This window comes from Carassius gibelio, chromosome B15, assembly GCF_023724105.1.
Source record: "Carassius gibelio isolate Cgi1373 ecotype wild population from Czech Republic chromosome B15, carGib1.2-hapl.c, whole genome shotgun sequence".
In the NCBI taxonomy this organism is placed as follows: domain Eukaryota; kingdom Metazoa; phylum Chordata; class Actinopteri; order Cypriniformes; family Cyprinidae; genus Carassius; species Carassius gibelio.
In genome coordinates, this window is record NC_068410.1 from 22373571 (window position 1) to 22391796 (window position 18226).

Below are 18226 nucleotides of genomic sequence, written 5' to 3' on the forward strand. Positions count from 1 at the left end.
GCAAACTTACAAATAAAAAAATGACATGAAATATTGTATTGATTTGCAGCTATTTAACCAATGTGAGAAAGGGGTGATATGAAACAGCTTATGAGGAATCACTAGCTGGAACAACAGTCAGTTTTATTACTCGCATTTACTCTCAGGCGCATGCCGGGCAGCTATAGGGGTCCTGTCATTCCGACATCGTGTCGTGACGTCACCGGCGGGCGTCGGTCTCAGCGCAGACACATGTGCTGTGTTCGTGTAACGTTCATCAAAAGTTATTAATCATATTGAAGTGGTTATCGCCGATTCTCCAGCACAGTGAGTACTGGTCTAGTGTTTCTATATACTGACACACACCTCACTAAACAGCGCTGAGGTGACCTGATCGTTAGTACCGTGCTACAGTCACGTGTCAGATGATAATACACACATTACTTTCATCCATATAATAACGCCAGTCATAAAAAACACACATCAGAAGATACACGGAGAATCCAAGAAGCACTACTCTCTTCTGTTAGACTTTCCCGGGAGTTTTTGGGTTTTAAAATCAAATGTATCGCTGTCGAACGATTAATCGCATCCCAAATACCTTTTTTTTGTTCACATTGTGTGTGTGTATTTAATATATAAACTCAGCATATTTTTCTTAAATATACTGTGTGTGTTAGTTTAAATATGCATCATAAACATACACAGTACTCACACATGTGTTACACAAACAAACTTTTATTTGGGATGTGATTAATCGCATTATTGACAGTTGAGTTATGATCTGTGGTGTGTTGTTGTAGTCATGGAGTACATGCAAGCCCCCCCATCAAGCAGCCAAGGCCACATGTGAGTATTACAGTGTGTTTCAGAGGTTCTTCTCCTCTCATTCTGAATGAGCTGCTTTGATTGAGATGTTTGGGTCATTGTGAATCACTCGTTCTGCTTTTCTCTGGGCTTGCAGACTCTGCTGCATGTGTGGCATCGCCATTCCTCCAAACCCAGCCAACATGTGCGTCTCCTGCTTGAGGAACAAAGTGGACATCTCCGAAGGGATTCCCAAACAAGTCACCGTGCACTTCTGCAGACAGTGTGAACGGTACGGTCTGCTGGAGTCACCCGAATCAACTTATCAGCCCAAGAGTGTAAACTATGACCATGACTGAGACGGTGAGAGTGGAGTTAGGGCTGGAGCACAGCTGAGAAACAAGAGCTTAACTCAGAACTGATAATGACATTTGATTCCAAAGCCATTGTCATGAAGAAGTAAATTTGTAATTTTTATGGTTGATCAATAGGTGGGACCATTTATCCTTTAGATATGCATGTGCAAAAAAAAAAAGAGGTTGCATGATTATATGGTGTCACGGCTTTGCAGTAAAAATTTTTTCGTTTTAATGGAAGTCAATGGGGCAAAAACAGCCACGAACAGTAAATGAGGGAGAAAAAATTAAAATCTAATTCTGCACAAAAACTAACAATGCATCAAAGCCAATCTGGTTACTAATCTTTGACATGCCCAAGACTGTGATAAAAGGTAAAAAAATATCCAGCCAAAATCACTTTTTGTATTGAAAATATGTAATTTTGTGTGTTTTTTCCCCCCAAATCAGTGACATAATTTATGAACTTGGTAATTAAAGAGTTAAAATCTTTGATTTTATTTAAACATTTGGTTGTTTTGATCAGGGCTGAGGCTGATTAATAGATTTATGCAAAAAAGTTTGAAAAAATATTTATCTGAAACATTTTTACAGCATTTTAATTTAGTGGATGTTTTCATCCACGAGCATAACTAAAGGGTAGTGAATTTGCCCACAGTGTAGTGTTATGTTTTTGAAAAATTTCAAAGCACTTTCCCAAAATATGTGTCAAAATAAGATTTGTCACCAAAAATCATTCCATTAGCTGAAACACAGAGAAAGTTGTGGCCAAAAGAGGTATGAATGCTAATACTCCATGCCGTTATCTAGCTCTAAAGCATGTGTGTGTGTCGAAGAGGTGTAGATGAGTGTTTTCTGGTGTGTGTAGGTACCTGCAGCCTCCAGGGACGTGGCTCCAGTGCGCTCTGGAGTCCAGGGAGCTTCTGGCTCTGTGTCTTAAGAAACTCAAGGCTTCCATGACCAAGGTTAGTATCTCACATCATCATCATCATCATCATCATCACATCACGTGGAGGACGGCTGATGCTGAGCTCACCGTGCGTTTCGTTTATCACCCTCAAGGTCAGACTGATCGACGCTGGCTTCTTGTGGACGGAGCCGCACTCGAAGAGGATCAAGATGAAGCTGAGCATCCAGAAGGAGGTAGTGTAGGAGATCTGTAGAGCGAGGTGACTCCAGATGGACCGTGTTTCAGTGAGACTCGTGTGTGTGTGTGTGTGTGTGTAGGTGATGAACGGAGCCATCCTGCAGCAGGTGTTCGTGGTGGAGTTCGTCATTCAGCCTCAGATGTGTGACGACTGTCATCGAGTGGAGGCCAAGGACTTCTGGAAGGCAGTCGTGCAAGTCAGACAGAAGGTACACGCAGGAGACACAAGCCTGGAGCAGAACACCGCTACAGTATTCATCTTATACTACTGGGTCATTGAATGCTTCAATCTGATTGGCTGAATGTTCTGAGGTGTAAGAAAAAGTAGTTCCAGGCAGCTCTTGACCACATTACAGTTCATATCACTCCGCCAAATGATTTGAGTTATTTCAAAGCCTTACAGCCTACAACAACAACACTAGCCAAACAATTCAATATAGTAGACAATAGGATAAAAACGTGTCCATGTTTTTGCCACAAAATTACGTTTTATGTAAAGAAAGCACAGACTGAATCTCTCTCTCTCTCTCTCTCTCTCTCTCTCTCTCTCTCTCTCTCTCTCTCTCTCTCTCTCTCTCTCAGTTTGCACACATGCTAACAAACACACTGATGTTATTAGCCCTATGATTTTCTCAGTAAGAATTCAACGGCCCATTTTCAGTTATTCCTTACATATTCAATCCTAAAATATTTAATCTTAATGTTAAGTTGCATTGAATTAAAAGCATAGTAAGAGTTAGAATCACTTGTAATTTATTGTGACATTTGTCATTATGCTAATTAGGTCTTAAAGTGACAGCAGCCTAATATACCTGCTGGATCAATGTATGTTTAATTTACACAGCGGTTTGTTTTATATTGAATTTGAGAGGTTTTAATTTCTATAGTATGTACAATTTGCTCTTTTTATTTTTGCCCATTGGTCAGTAAGAATTTTTTACGCATGTAAAAACACAATAAAATGTAATATGCTCCCTTATGTATTTTAATATGTACACGTAGGAATAAGCATGTTTGTATTTTTTACATAAATATCGTTACACCTCATGACAATGAAAATGACAATCTCAACAATTTAGACATTTCTCCAAAATCTTAGTATAAAAGTAGAAAGGTTTTGCTCTGAGACACACAACAGTTCTGCTGGAACTATTCTCATCAGCTAAACCCATTTCTGTTTTCGCTTTCAGACAGAATCATTCACATTTACCTTCTGTGTTCATTATTTAAAGTGTTTCTGTTTCTCCGTGGCTTCAGCGTTGTATTGTTTACTTCTCCTTTCTTCAGACTGTCCACAAAAAGACCTTCTACTACCTGGAGCAGCTGATCCTGAAGCACAAGCTGCATCAGAGCACAGTGCGCATCAAGGAGATTCATGGTACCTTTCCCTCCGTGTTTGTCTGAAGCTGTGTTATGAGTTCTGGTCATGGTCTGACCCATCTGTGGCGTTCTTCCTTTCTAATATCTCTGACAGAGGGCATTGATTTTTACTACGCCTCTAAGCAGCACGCTCAGAAGATGGTGGATTTCCTGCAGTGCACCGTTCCCTGCAGGTCTGAAAAGAGCTGAGAAACTGCACACATACACCATGCACTTAGTTTAGTTCAGGGTACGGTTGATGGGAAGCATGAGAAAGAGCTAATCAAAGCCCTGTTGTGATGAGTGTTTATTACACTTCAGGTCGAAGGCGTCTCAGCGCTTGATCTCTCATGATGTTCACACCAATACCTACAACTACAAGAGCACCTTCTCGGTGGAGATCGTTCCTGTGTGCAAGGTGAACCTCCTTTAGTCATTCATGATGACTGTTTTATTGGCTTTTATTTTCATTATCTGTTGATGCATGTTGTGCCGGCTGCATGTTATAATGTTACACATACGTTTCTTTTCTCACTTCACCTGAGCCGTTAGCATCTGTGTTTATATGGATACTTGCAGAGACGTAAATTTACACACAGTTGTGAACCGGATTCGGTGTATATATAAGGATCAGTACACTAAACATCACACATCCTGCGATGTGTAATAATATGGATGCTGAAACGATGTATCGTGTAGCTCTGCCGTCAGAAGAACAGGATAATCATTGGGACCCATGGATTGAGTTCACATGTAATGCATAGCTTCAGAGAATAACAATCCCGTATGTACCTTGTGTGTATCTGGCAGGATAACGTGGTGTGTCTGTCTCCACGGCTCGCCCAGAGTCTGGGAAACATGGGTCAGGTGTGTGTCTGCATCCGGGTCACCAGCTCCATACACCTGATCGACCCCAACACCCTGCAGAGTGAGTTACTGAACCGAACCTGAATGCATTTATTCACTTAGGGCATGCTGAAAATGACAAATAAATCAAATAAAAAAAGCTATTTAGACCAATACCATTAAGATACTTGTGTTTTTGAATATATAAAGCAGTGTCCATGATCCAGAGTCTGGCAGTAAGTGTTAGGAGCTCATTTTTACTCCACCCCATATCCTGAAGAGTCTGTCTTACAGAGATCGACTAAAACTGAGCTCCTGAAACTTTGGAAGATAACTTCTTCAAACTGTGGTACAAGTAATTGGGTCACATATTGGAAATGCATTTTCTGAGCCGATAATAATCAGAAATGTTTCTTGAGCAGTAAATCATCATATTATTGTGATTTCTGAAGATCATGTGACACTGAAGACTGGAGGAATGATGCTGAAAATACAGCAGAGCATCACAGAAATACATTACACTTTAACACAGATTCACACAGAAAACAGATGATTTAACCTGAAATAGGCTAGTCTAACTCTTCTTCTGTATTTCTTAACAAATAAAATCTTATCGACTCTAAACGGTTGAAGGATAAGTGTGTGTATAATACATTAATATAGTCATATCCTGCTTAAAACCTGTTGTCCATGATAATGTCCAGGTCTTTAGAGGATGTGACTTTATTTACTGTAGTGTGTGCTTGATTTCAGTCGCTGAGGTGGAGGGGAACACATTCTGGCGTCACCCGTTCAGCAGTCTGTGCAGCCCTCGGCAGCTGGAGGAGTTCATCGTGATGGACATCGACATCATCAGAGGTCAGAGGTTAGGAGCCGGCGCCGGGCTCAGATCCAATAAGGTAAAACTTCTACAAACTCTAATAAACAAGCAGCAATGAGTACTAAAGTGAAGTGGAAGTGTTGTTGTTTTTAAATCTTGGTAACTGCTTAATGTTAATTTTGTTCCAACTTCACAGATTGCACAGTTGTTCTCTAAATGATTAGTCAGCTATACTGTGTTCAGGATACTCTGTATCATTAGGCATCATGTTCATAACCCTATCAGATGCATTTCATATGGATGCATCTCCTTCGCTAAGAGACACTCCAGTACATGGAGGCCCAGAAGGGCTTGGGATCATCTGAACACAGAATGATGTATTTCAGTGTAACCTGAGCGCCTGGGTTATCTCTGGATTGTCTTACACCGTCGTGCATCAGCCCTGTTCTGCTTCTCATGTACTACACACACTTACCCTAACAGGACAAATGGATTTGTTACATTATAACTGAAGTACAGAGTTATGAGATGCATTATGGTCATATTTTCTTGACCTGGTAAGGACTAGCTGCTGTATTTTGGACGACCTGTAGCTTGTTTATTGATGAAGCAGGACAACCACCTAGAAGTGCATTACAATAGTCCAGTCTAGAGGTCATGAATGCATGAACTAGCTTTTCTGCATCAGAGCTTGCATCGTAGCTTGGCAATGTTTCTAAGATGGAAGAATGAGGTTTTTGTAACATGATTTTCAAAAGACAAGTTGCTGTCTAATATAACGCCCAGATTTCTGACTGTAGAGGAAGTAACAGTACATCCGTCCAGTTTTTTTATTGTTTGTGGTCCAATAAGTAATATCTCGTTGAGATATATTGCTGAGTATCATCAGCATAACAGTGGAAACTAATTCCGTATTTTCTAATAATATTACCAATGTATATTGAAAATAGCAGAGGAACTAGGACAGATCCTTGTGGCACTCCATATTTTACTGGCAATAATTGAGATGACTCCCCAAATAAAGTGAGAATGATCTCTTCGTGTTTGTGTTTGCAGCACACGTTGGCTGAGGTTTGGGTTCAGAAGACGTCAGAGATGGACTCCAGGCATCAGTATCACTGCAGAACGTTCCTGGGTCACCTGCTGAACATCGGAGATCTGGTGCTGGGGTCAGTTCACATGCCTCACTTCACTGATTTAATGCAGAAAACGGGGAATAAGTTGATTGTAACATGCTTGTCTTTTTGTTGTTTTTTTTACACCTTAGTTTTGATTTTGCCAATGCCAATATCAATGATGAGTTCCTCAATAAGATGAACCCTCACCATGTTCCTGATGTGGTAAGACTCATGATTACAACTCATCTGCATGTAAATGATGTGCAGGACATTTAAAAAATACAGTGGCCCCAAAAAGTGTTTAGGCACTCAAACAATTCTCCATGCTGTTGGATAAGATTACAAATATAATATGCAAAGGAACACTGCATAATCTTTAAACTTACTTTAAAAAAAAACTTATAAACTTACTTTCAGAGGTAGTTTTGCAGTGGTATTTTTTTTTTTTTTTTTTTTGTCCTGTCCACTACAGTAAGTTTTGGGTCAGAAATTATAGCCTTGAAGCAGCAAAGATGCATTTCATTGATCAAAAGTGACAGTAAAGACATTTAAATTGTTACCAAAAATTTGCCATCACGGGGAACAAAAACAATGTTACATTAGAAAACACCTTATTTTAAATTATAATTATTTTAGAAGAGAATAGACGACTTTCAAAAACATTAAAAAAATGTATCAACCCCAAATATTTGAATGATAGTTAATCAGTCACTCAATCTGTATAAAAAGAAAAAAAAAAAAAAACTACATACTTGATATACGAAGATAACATTTACATTGTCAGAATTTGGCAGAACTACGCTTTTATTGAAAGCAACTTGCATTCAACATACAAATACCATGACTGTGACATTGCTAGCTACAGGAATATGTTGAACTTGAATGATGATATTAATAATAATACCAGGTGCTGATTAAGAAGAGTTATGACCGCATGAAGCGGGTGAAGAACCGCGTGTGGAAGCTGAAGGAGCTGGAGCGAGAGAGAGAAGCTACAGACACCGATGATGAGAGGTGAACACAGATCTCACATTCACCCATCTAACTCCTTTCACTATAATGCAAAACAAATTAATAAATCATAGCTGTATTTGTTGAATGCTAATCTGAAAGGGGGAAAAAATACAAAAAGCTCTTCACTACAACAGATAAAAAGTGCAGTGAGGTGAATTTAATCGTAATTGAGAAAAATGACAATGACAAGACCATGAGAACTTGGAAGCATTGGAGTCAGTTCATAGCGTTAATAAGTCTGCATGTTCTCCATGTGTCTGTGAATGAATGGTGTGGCTTCATCTGATACACAAGCAACTTCATCTTCAGAGCTGCTCAGAGAGCATTAAATCCTAAAACGCAGAATCCCAAAAATGTTGATCTTTTTATGCTTAATATTTCTTCTATATCTGGAGTATATATATGACCACACATTGTGATCTCGGGTTAAAAAAAGAGCGTGCATGTAAATGTTCATGTTAGCTAATGCATTAACAAATGAGAACGTACTGTGAATTGTTGTGTACTGTATATAAAAAGCAAAACACTGACTGCGCTTGTCTGAATAACTTTAGTAGCTTTAATAAGACTGGAAGCTCTCTTTATGTTGCTTTGCTTTTCATTTTATAACTGGATCTGGTCTTTATGAATATTTAAAATGCCATGTATCCTTAAATTATAATTAGCTTTAATATTTTAATTCACTTGTTTAGTAGAATAGAATAAAAGGGTGTCGAAAGCAATTAGTTTCTCCTGTGATATTAAAAACAATAATCAAGAATCATAAAAATTCACTAGTATTTATGTACTTTAGCATAAAACAACTTTAACTTGAATTGAAACGTCAGTCATCGTTATCCTATCAGATTTAGGTTTTGTTGCCTGTTTGATGATGATGATGATGATGATGATGATGATGATGATATTTTCTTTTATAGACAATACAATGAATTCCTGGAGGACCTGGAGGAAGATGAGCTGCTGAGGAAGAACGTCAACATCTTCAGAGGTGAAGAACACACCAGAACTGATCACGCATCTCTTGAATTAATATTCTCCATGAACTCATCCCAGAATCATTTTTCCCTGTACAGATGCTTCAAAGGTCCCTGTGGAGAGCGAGACGGATGACGAGGGCGCTCCCAGGATCTCTCTGGAGGAGATGATGGAGGATCTGAGTCTGAGTGACGCCACCGGTGGAGCAGGGGCCGATATGATGACTGATTAATGAACAGCACTGTAGGAGAAAACACACGCACCATTCATTCTCATGCTTCCTGGTATGCTGGTGCAGTGATGCAGTGCTATAATAAACAAGATATTTAAACCCTGCCCCTATATTACAAATAAAGAGCGATTGGTTGACTCAGAAGGGAAAATGCTGTCATTTACTCATCCTCAGATCTCATAAACACTGAATTATGTACATTTAGGATATATTTTAGTGCAGACTTCTTAAAGATCAACTTTTGTTTTGACGTCCTTTTGATTCACCATTGACTGGTATTTCAACACCAATGGCTGCTGCACCTTTAATACTCTTAAAGTTTTTCTCTGCCTGATTGTTGAACTAAATTTGGATCACGACTAGTTTCAAAGTTATTTAATTCCTTCGACGGCGTTATTGAACGTAGTCTCTATGTGAGTTTCATTACCCATTTAGGGAATGTCAGAAACGTATTTTTCCCCACTGGTCAAATTTAAACTCTAGTAGAGATGTTAATATTCAACCAAAATAAAAATTAAACAAATTTAATTGTGTGTTAGTGCATCATAACTTGTTTGTTTTAATATAACTCATGTATGAAGGCTATGTTTTGGCTATAACAGCTAAAATAGACAGATTATAGCTTTTATTGATTTTTATTTTATTTTATTGAATATTTTATATACAGTGTGTGTGTGTGTATATATATATATATATACACACACACACACACACACACACACACACACACACACACAATTATGGATGAGCACCACTGAAATTTAAGGGTTAAGTAATTTTTTGCTTTGTTTCCAAGTTATTTTTAAGATGTTTGGTGTATGATTGAAGTACTTTATCATATCAGCCAAAATTGCTTTGAGAGAAAAATAGAAACTATAAAGGGCTAACTTGTATTTGTGTACACTCAATAAATACAAAATACTGTGCTTTTGTAAAATAAAGCGTTTTCAGCTATTTTGGGTTTCTTGTTAGTATTAATTAAGTGAAACATTTTTTGTGTAAGCTCTTTTATTTATTTATATATATATATATATATACAGTATTGTTCAAAATAATAGCAGTACAATGTGACTAACCAGAATAATCAAGGTTTTTTGTATATTTTTTTATTGCTACGTGGCAAACAAGTTACCAGTAGGTTCAGTAGATTCTCAGAAAACAAATGAGACCCAGCATTCATGATATGCACGCTCTTAAGGCTGTGCAATTGGGCAATTAGTTGAATTAGTTGAAAGGGGTGTGTTCAAAAAAATAGCAGTGTGGCATTCAATCACTGAGGTCATCAATTTTGTGAAGAAACAGGTGTGAATCAGGTGGCCCCTATTTAAGGGTGAAGCCAACACTTGTTGAACATGCATTTGAAAGCTGAGGAAAATGGGTCGTTCAAGACATTGTTCAGAAGAACAGCGTACTTTGATTAAAAAGTTGATTAGAGAGGGGAAAACCTATAAAGAGGTGCAAAAAATGATAGGCTGTTCAGCTAAAATGATCTCCAATGCCTTAAAATGGAGAGCAAAACCAGAGAGACGTGGAAGAAAATGGAAGACAACCATCAAAATGGATAGAAGAATAACCAGAATGGCAAAGGCTCAGCCAATGATCACCTCCAGGATGATCAAAGACAGTCTGGAGTTACCTGTAAGTACTGTGACAGTTAGAAGACGTCTGTGTGAAGCTAATCTATTTTCAAGAATCCCCCGCAAAGTCCCTCTGTTAAAAAAAAGGCATGTGCAGAAGAGGTTACAATTTGCCAAAGAACACATCAACTGGCCTAAAGAGAAATGGAGGAACATTTTGTGGACTGATGAGAGTAAAATTGTTCTTTTTGGGTCCAAGGGCCACAGGCAGTTTGTGAGACGACCCCCAAACTCTGAATTCAAGCCACAGTACACAGTGAAGACAGTGAAGCATGGAGGTGCAAGCATCATGATATGGGCATGTTTCTCCTACTATGGTGTTGGGCCTATTTATCGCATACCAGGGATCATGGATCAGTTTGCATATGTTAAAATACTTGAAGAGGTCATGTTGCCCTATGCTGAAGAGGACATGCCCTTGAAATGGTTGTTTCAACAAGACAATGACCCAAAACACACTAGTAAACGGGCAAAGTCTTGGTTCCAAACCAACAAAATTAATGTTATGGAGTGGCCAGCCCAATCTCCAGACCTTAATCCAATTGAGAACTTGTGGGGTGATATCAAAAATGCTGTTTCTGAAGCAAAACCAAGAAATGTGAATGAATTGTGGAATGTTGTTAAAGAATCATGGAGTGGAATAACAGCTGAGAGGTGCCACAAGTTGGTTGACTCCATGCCACACAGATGTCAAGCAGTTTTAAAAAACTGTGGTCATACAACTAAATATTAGTTTAGTGATTCACAGGATTGCTAAATCCCAGAAAAAAAAAATGTTTGTACAAAATAGTTTTGAGTTTGTACAGTCAAAGGTAGACACTGCTATTTTTTTGAACACACCCCTTCAATTAATTGCCCAATTGCACAGCCTTAAGAGCGTGCATATCATGAATGCTGGGTCTCATTTGTTTTCTGACAATCTACTGAACCTACTGGTAACTTGTTTGCCACGTAGCAATAAAAAATATACTAAAAACCTTGATTATTCTGGTTAGTCACATTGTACTGCTATTATTTTGAACAATACTGTATATATAATTTTATCCTGGCTCTCTCTGTTCATAGAAGCGATGCAGGTGAGTGACGATGTGTGAAAACTAACCACTTTTGAGAATATACTATACCCAAAATATAATTTACTCTATAGTTCAACTACTCCCTCATAAATCCCTTAATCAGGTCTGGATTCCAGGATCCCTGCATCCCAGGCTAAAGACTGTTTCCCAAGATACTCTTCATCTAATAACTAATATGTTTAGCTATATTGATCAAGAATGGGTCTAGAAGTAAAAACTAGTGTGTCAGACTGTCAAAGCTGGCAGCACTACACTGAAAGATTGAAACCCAAATGTAAGAAGCCAGCTGATGACCTGTATTATAAGTTCAGTAAGGTCTGCACTGAAAAGTTAGCAAGCATAGAAATGTATAAGCAGAGACCTCATTCATTAAGGAGTATATAAAGGACTTTCTCTGTGTCAGTTCTCATTCATTTGGCTGGTAACTCACAGCACACCTGTGTGCAGGAGAGGTTACACTAGTGTCATCAGATCTGATATTACACAGAAACAAATAAACCTTCTTATCCCATTTACCCCATCTGTGCCAAATCTGGGGGCTACCTTTTCCAAAGGGTCTCATTTTAACTGTTACTTCAAAATAAAAAATACTTTTTTAACAAATGCAATGTTTGGTAATTCAGGGAACAAGACACAGGTCTGTAATGGTAACTATGTGACTGATTTATTTGCCCTGTTCAGCTCTGCTAATGTCTGAGACTCGTGTCATATATGGATTTTTATTAACCAGGTTTTCGTTCCCTGCGGGTAACACCACTCCCTATGTGTTCAAATTCCTTCGCTCCAGGACCTAATGAATTGCAGAGATTTATCTTTGGCAAAAACACCTTACTTTGATGGCTTTTACAGAGTTATTTATTACATTGAGAACATGTAATTGATGACAGTTACACCTTTTCACCGGTCTGCTTCATTATGAAGGTTTATTTAAATTGTTCAGTCATTGTTCATTTTTTAGCAACTGAAGAATGATGAAGCACTTCAAAAGAAATGTCAATTTTATGGATAATGAAGTTCAGTTAATCTACCTGATGGCCTCAAAGCACCTTTTTTGTTATTGTGGTGCGCTCCATACCCTTCAGTGTTTTACTCATTAAACACATTCCTTCAAAAGCTTGCCTTGAGTAAACACTGAAAGAGCAGCACCGAGTGGGCGGTAATGCTATGTGTTTATTCCCTGTAGTCGGTCAGATGAATAGACAAGAGTTCAGGGCATGAATTCAGCTCATTGTAATTTTATTTACAACAGGAAAGAACTGGATATAACAGCATATATGTCTGGGTGTGTTTAACCCAGTAGGGTTTGCATTTGTTCAGTCATTCATTGTAGCTGCTAATAATTTTTTCAGGTGAAAGGGCCAACTGAACATTGCCATACATTACCATTCTGAAATAATTATTCATAACCACCCATTTTCAAAAATAGTGTATAAAGATTCACATTTCAGTAAAAAAAAACAGTCAGGCCAAATTTGACCTTTGTTGTGCATTGCATTTGTTCAGCGTATAGTTGTAACAACAGACGATGAACCTCTTCCAACTGACCGTCAGATGAATGTCAGAGAATTGGTCTCCCCTCCTAAGGGTATGACTTGGCACAGCCTCAAACTGATTGCCCCAAGCTCAATGTATTTCCCCATGTCTGTATGAAAACCGAACTCAGACCATGGTAATGCTGTGTGTGGAATGGACAAAAGCGATTTAAGCTACACATGTCCAGGTTCAGGGGGTCCCATGTGCTTGTTTTCCATGTGAACAGTCAAATAGCAGCTCAGCAAGATTGTATGGTGTAAGCACATGAATCTAGAGATTGGTCTTTACACTGTATGCGATTCATTCATGAAAGTGATAACTGGTATTTTAAAAAAAAACCCTTGCTGAAATTACACAGTATATGCCCAGCTTAAGCTCATATGTGATTTATGTTTCCTTTGGTTCCTGTGTTTTCTCACTGGTCTTTGTTTTCATGTTTACTCAGTGAATTTGCTCACCTGTTGTTGTTTTGTGGTTTGTTGATATTGTGGACTTTGTGTTTCAGAGTGTTTTTGGTCATCCAAGTCTTGACTGTTGGAAAATATTCATCTTGTTGCATGGGGCAAGGATTTTCACAAAGTTGGACCTGCGTTACTTGCCATTTTGTCTGGAATTGGGAGGGTGATCAATTTTTCTCCAAGGAGTACTTTGACTATTTGGCAGTTCTTTCTCAAAAATCCTCCTCATAATGGTCCGTCTCTCTGTTGTAGCTTGGGACAATGTGATTTCACTCTCTTGCTTCTGCCTGTTTCCAGGAATGGCAAGCCGGACACCTTGTCCCAGTGCTTTGCTGCCCCGGGCGATGTTCCCTGTTCCCTGTTCCCTCAGAGCCGTGTAGTGGGGCGTGAGGTTGTGTGGGGTGTGGAGAGCCCTGTTAGACGAGCCTTTAGTGGGGTAGAAGTCCACCACAAACATTTGGTGGATATTCATCATTTTGTGGGCACATACTCTTAAATGCAAGTTTGAGAGTATGTGTAACAGAGAGTAAATGCAAGTGCAACAGTGCTATGTGTCGGCGCCAACCGATGGGAATCCAAACCCCTCTGTGGTGTGTCAAGCTTTGCACTGGGATTTATTTTATTCTTCTTTGCAGATCCTCTCACGCTCTGTCAGGTTTGATGGGAACTATTGGTGGACAGCCGTGTCTCTAATGAAATGTTTGATTGGGTTCAAGTCCGCATATAAGGAGCAACACTACTTATTGCTATCGTAAAGTGGTGTGCCATTCTCAGGCTACACCAGGGGCCAGTTCTTTACTGGCTATTAAGTTATGCTGCGTTCACGTTAATTGAAATGATCATAAATACGAGTTTCCTAATTAGACAATTGGACATAAATGGCCTCGCAAGTCATATTTACTACCAGGAAACTAAAAGATCATTTTGATACCAGAGTTTCAGAGTTGGGCGGAGCTGTTTCTAGACAGATTTCTCAGGCAGCATAACAGTTATAACTTATAACTTATATAACTTATACAATAAAAAACAATAAAAACAACTTTGGTCATAATTAAGTGAATGTTTAAATACTACAATCATTTCTTGCTAGAAGTAAAAAGTGGAAAAAGTTGGTCAAAAACATGCATTTACACACAAACTGACCATCAGCCGCAACATGATGGAACAAATGAGTTGTGACTGTAATCATAACATAGTTCTGGTATTAATCATGTTTTTGTTGTGAAGGCTGATGTGTGACATGTGACACCAGTTCTGTTAAAAACAACTCTATTTCAACAAACTGGGTGAAAAGTGAAGAAGAAAAAAGAGGAAGGTAAACTATATATACTTCGGTGGATATATTATGTGTGCTGATTCACACAGGCAAGATCTCGCTGCAAAAAGAAAAGCATGTCCTATGAGAAAGAATGCTTTGGAAAGAATTCCGATCCAGCTTTGAGGTGTGCTGAAGTCTTTAGAAAGCCTGCTGGGAAAACCGGATTGGAGCGGCATTAGATAAGCCTTCTAGACACCAATAACTTTGGACATGGAAAACTAGTCTGGCTGCTTTCCTACTTCTACTTTAGGCCACAGAATTTTACATACTAAAAGTTATAGAAAGTACAGAAAATGGGACAAGTATTTAAATGTATTTATTTCTGAAAAATACACTATTATTCACATGAAACGTGTCACTTTACACTACTTGCCTTTTTGTTACATAATACATAATTTAAAGCATGTGGTATCACTACCAAGAAAACCAAAGATACATTTATTTTGGTAACTCCAGTCATAATTACATAAGGCCAAAGGAAATCCAAAATCTTTGGAATTGATCTAAATGTGTGATCAACTGAGCTGGGAGAACTGCATTCTTTAGTGGCTGCAACATTGACCACAGGTATTTAACAAACACATGATCAATGTGTGAATGACGCTTGTTCTAGATCTGCAGGGCACAGATTGCATGCAAACATTTGTGTGCATGCAATTATATATCAGCAGCAGTGACTAAAGGAATGGAAGACAGTCCAGCCGCCACCAGAATCAGCAGTTTATAATGAAGTGCAGCGATCTGAATTCAGAAATAAACATGCAGAGCAGTCACACTGCATAGGGGATCACAAAACACCCAGAATAAAAGAAATCAGTATGCAATAATAAAAAACTACTTTTAATTTGCACTGGAGCAAACAATATCTAATTTGGAGTTAGAATCATTATCCAGTGAAGATGAGGACATTGATTGCAAAGTAGTGTCCACATGTGATAAGTGTTATTGTGCAAAAAACTCCCGTGGGAATCCATCCAAATCCTTGCATACAAAATCCCACGACGCCGAGGGAAACCAGGCAAACGTGGAAGACTTGAAACATGGCTTTGACAACACCTCATTACAACTGGCTTGTCTTTTCCTGAGTAGAAAATGAACAAGGGTTTTGAAGCCAGTAATCAACCGTTCACCGTGAGTTCATGAGGGCCACTGTGCTCTCGGGCTGCCCTCGGACCAGCTCAGAGAAGAACTCCAGCGCCAGCCGCACGTGGATAGGTACAAACACATAGGAGGTGTAAATGACCATGGCCACCATAGTACAGAGGACAGTGTTGAAGATGGACTTCTCCCACGGCTCCAGCACATAGATGCCTGTGATGAGCAGGTACTGATAGTACAGCCAGCACACATGCTCTCTCATGCTCTTCATATCCATGGAGGACGACACAGCCGTGCTACGAGCTGCTGGGGGAAGACAACAGCGTGAGGCGCTTCTTACATCCTGACAATGGACACGACCACAACAGATGTGTGATAATGGTGTTTAGGAGTGGTGTATGTCTTTAAAGAGCCTATCAAACAATGGCACATGAAGTTATGACGTGAATGAGTGACTCTGCCGCATTCAGATGGCTTGTGTATTCCAGTATTTATTTTTAGGGCCGTCATCCTTTACTACTGATAACAGTTATATCATGTGTAACAAAATAAACATTAATGATACACTCTGACGTTCTAGAAGCAGTTATGACAACTGGACAGTCGGCAGATATGTTTGAAGTATCACATCAGAAAAATGTGACGTCAACGCCAAACTGTGATTTAAAGTCCCTTAATTCGCAAGTGGTTTTATGATTGATTTCTGTATTCCTGTCTTACATCCGCGTTTATTTTTTTCACCTGCTCGCTCTTGAGGCGCAAGTCATTTATATGATATATGAAAATTATTATATTCAATGACTTCTACTTTTCTGAGTGATATTTAGTGCTAGTGTATCAGAAAGTGACAATTTTGTTCTCTTTGACTCGTTGGATGGAAACGGGACATATTTGCAAATGTTTTATGTGATATTCCAATTTTGTGCATAAGTTAAATTCGCAACTTTGGATGGAAACCCAACTAGTGAGAACTGAATCCAAGTCTTTTAGTGAGCGCTGTGGTAATATTACATTACTGGTGGTTTATTTTTCCCCAGTGGTAAGCACATCAGGGATCATCTGATCTTTGTAAGGCAAAGTGTGCGTGAAGAGAGTGCTGGGATGAAACGAGCTACGTTTAAATGTGCTAATCGCTCAAGGGCAATGTATAAAGCCCTGCAGGAACACGTCTGCTCGCTCGCTCTCTGAGAGCTCATGTCAACAAGGAAAACATTTACACTCCTGCTCAGAAAATTCAGACTAATACAACTGGGTTGCATAGTTGGACTTAATATTGCATCCTTATGTAAACTATTTATCACATAACAATATAGTATATCTATACTATACTGTCTCGCTGCATAAAGTGAAAAAAAGGTAGTTCGCAAATAATAATTTTATTTATTTTTAAACTCTTTTAAACTCTTTTTAAACAACCCTATTTCTGATTTAAATGAAACTGGTTAACTGAGATATTAGGTTGTCCAGTAAATCATTGTACAGGACTGGATTCAGTATCCCTGCAGCTATAGATGTGATAAGTTTGTGTGGCATGAAGTCAAGATGACACCCAGAAAGCATAAACAAAACTGATTATACATAACAACGGACATCAGGCAGCAATGTCAACTGTCAAGCCATAATTCATATCCAGGCAACAGCAGAGACATTAATCATATTTCACCTGGATCCTTTTGTTGCACTGGTTGTTAACAGGACAGTCTAAATAAAACATCCTCAAGTAGAGGATACCGATGTGAATGTGCACATGCATGATAACAGTTCAACCGTGCATGAGAAAGAAGTATTCATAATGTTATGTCCATTACAGTTATTGTTGTTATTCTTCATCAAAAGCAGCATGCATCAGAGAAACCATGCAGTAATGTGATGAGAGTCATGTAAAGTCACTCACCTCCGCGGGTCACGCTGCAGTGAAGAGTGGATGTGATGTGAGTGTGTGTGTGTGTGTGTGTGTGTGTCTGTGTGGTGGACGTGGATCGCTGCAGAAGCTGCTCTGCCAGTTAAATACACGCACCACTCCCACTTCTCCGATTCACTCTCACCTGTGTGTGTGTGTGTGTGCGTCTGTGTGCGTGCATGCATACGTATAAAGGACTAGAATGGCAAAAGAAAAGATCAAACGTATTTTAAAGCTCCTGTTTTTTTTTTTCTCTCTGTACATGTAAGCATCTCTCTCTCTCTCTCGCTCTGTGTCTCTCTCTCTCTCCGCAGAGATGATGCTGTAGCCGCAGTACAGTACTCTGTGATGTCACCCTGCCGCATGGATGTTTTACAGCAGTCAGCTCATTCCCACATTTTAATAAATTCACAAACAAACTGCATACTAATATGTAACGTTTCTGAACCATGCACACACACACACACACACACACACGTTTGTTTTTGTGAAAAGTGGGTTCATCCCATAGGCGTAATGGTTTTAATACTGTACAAACTGTACCCAGACAGCA

The 18226-nt window shown here is 39.0% G+C and overlaps 2 protein-coding genes across 3 annotated transcripts; one reads left to right on the top strand and one right to left on the bottom strand.

Moving 5' to 3' along the window:
- The first annotated feature begins 142 nt into the window (after positions 1–142).
- On the top strand, positions 143–9181 carry nmd3 (NMD3 ribosome export adaptor). The gene is made up of 16 exons (XM_052576834.1): positions 143–306; positions 783–828; positions 944–1078; positions 2011–2107; positions 2205–2285; positions 2370–2498; positions 3577–3667; positions 3764–3842; positions 3970–4066; positions 4459–4576; positions 5248–5393; positions 6371–6483; positions 6582–6654; positions 7340–7446; positions 8364–8434; positions 8520–9181. The coding sequence occupies exons 2-16, from the start codon at positions 785–787 to the stop codon at positions 8651–8653; spliced, it is 1515 nt and encodes a 504-aa protein (XP_052432794.1). The 5' UTR covers positions 143–306; positions 783–784; the 3' UTR covers positions 8654–9181.
- Positions 9182–15039: 5858 nt separating this feature from the next.
- On the bottom strand, positions 15040–17936 carry LOC127973087 (serine palmitoyltransferase small subunit B-like). Of its 2 annotated transcripts, none has more exons than XM_052577122.1 (2): positions 17668–17936; positions 15040–16076 (listed from the first exon to the last, which is right to left on the bottom strand). In XM_052577122.1, the coding sequence occupies exon 2, from the start codon at positions 16048–16050 to the stop codon at positions 15802–15804; it is 249 nt and encodes an 82-aa protein (XP_052433082.1). In that variant the 5' UTR covers positions 16051–16076; positions 17668–17936; the 3' UTR covers positions 15040–15801. The 2 variants fall into 2 exon arrangements, with proteins under 2 accessions (XP_052433082.1, XP_052433085.1); XM_052577125.1 differs by having other exon boundaries at positions 15040–16079.
- Positions 17937–18226: the final 290 nt, after the last annotated feature.

Coding starts and splice junctions, on each gene's coding strand:
- nmd3 (XM_052576834.1), top strand. CDS start 785: ATGGAGTACATGCAAGCCCCCCCATCAAGCAGCCAAGGCCACAT. Junction 1,079..2,010: donor TTCTGCAGACAGTGTGAACG/GTACGGTCTGCT, acceptor TGGTGTGTGTAG/GTACCTGCAGCCTCCAGGGA. Junction 3,668..3,763: donor GCGCATCAAGGAGATTCATG/GTACCTTTCCCT, acceptor TATCTCTGACAG/AGGGCATTGATTTTTACTAC.
- LOC127973087 (XM_052577122.1), bottom strand. CDS start 16,050: ATGGATATGAAGAGCATGAGAGAGCATGTGTGCTGGCTGTACTATCAG.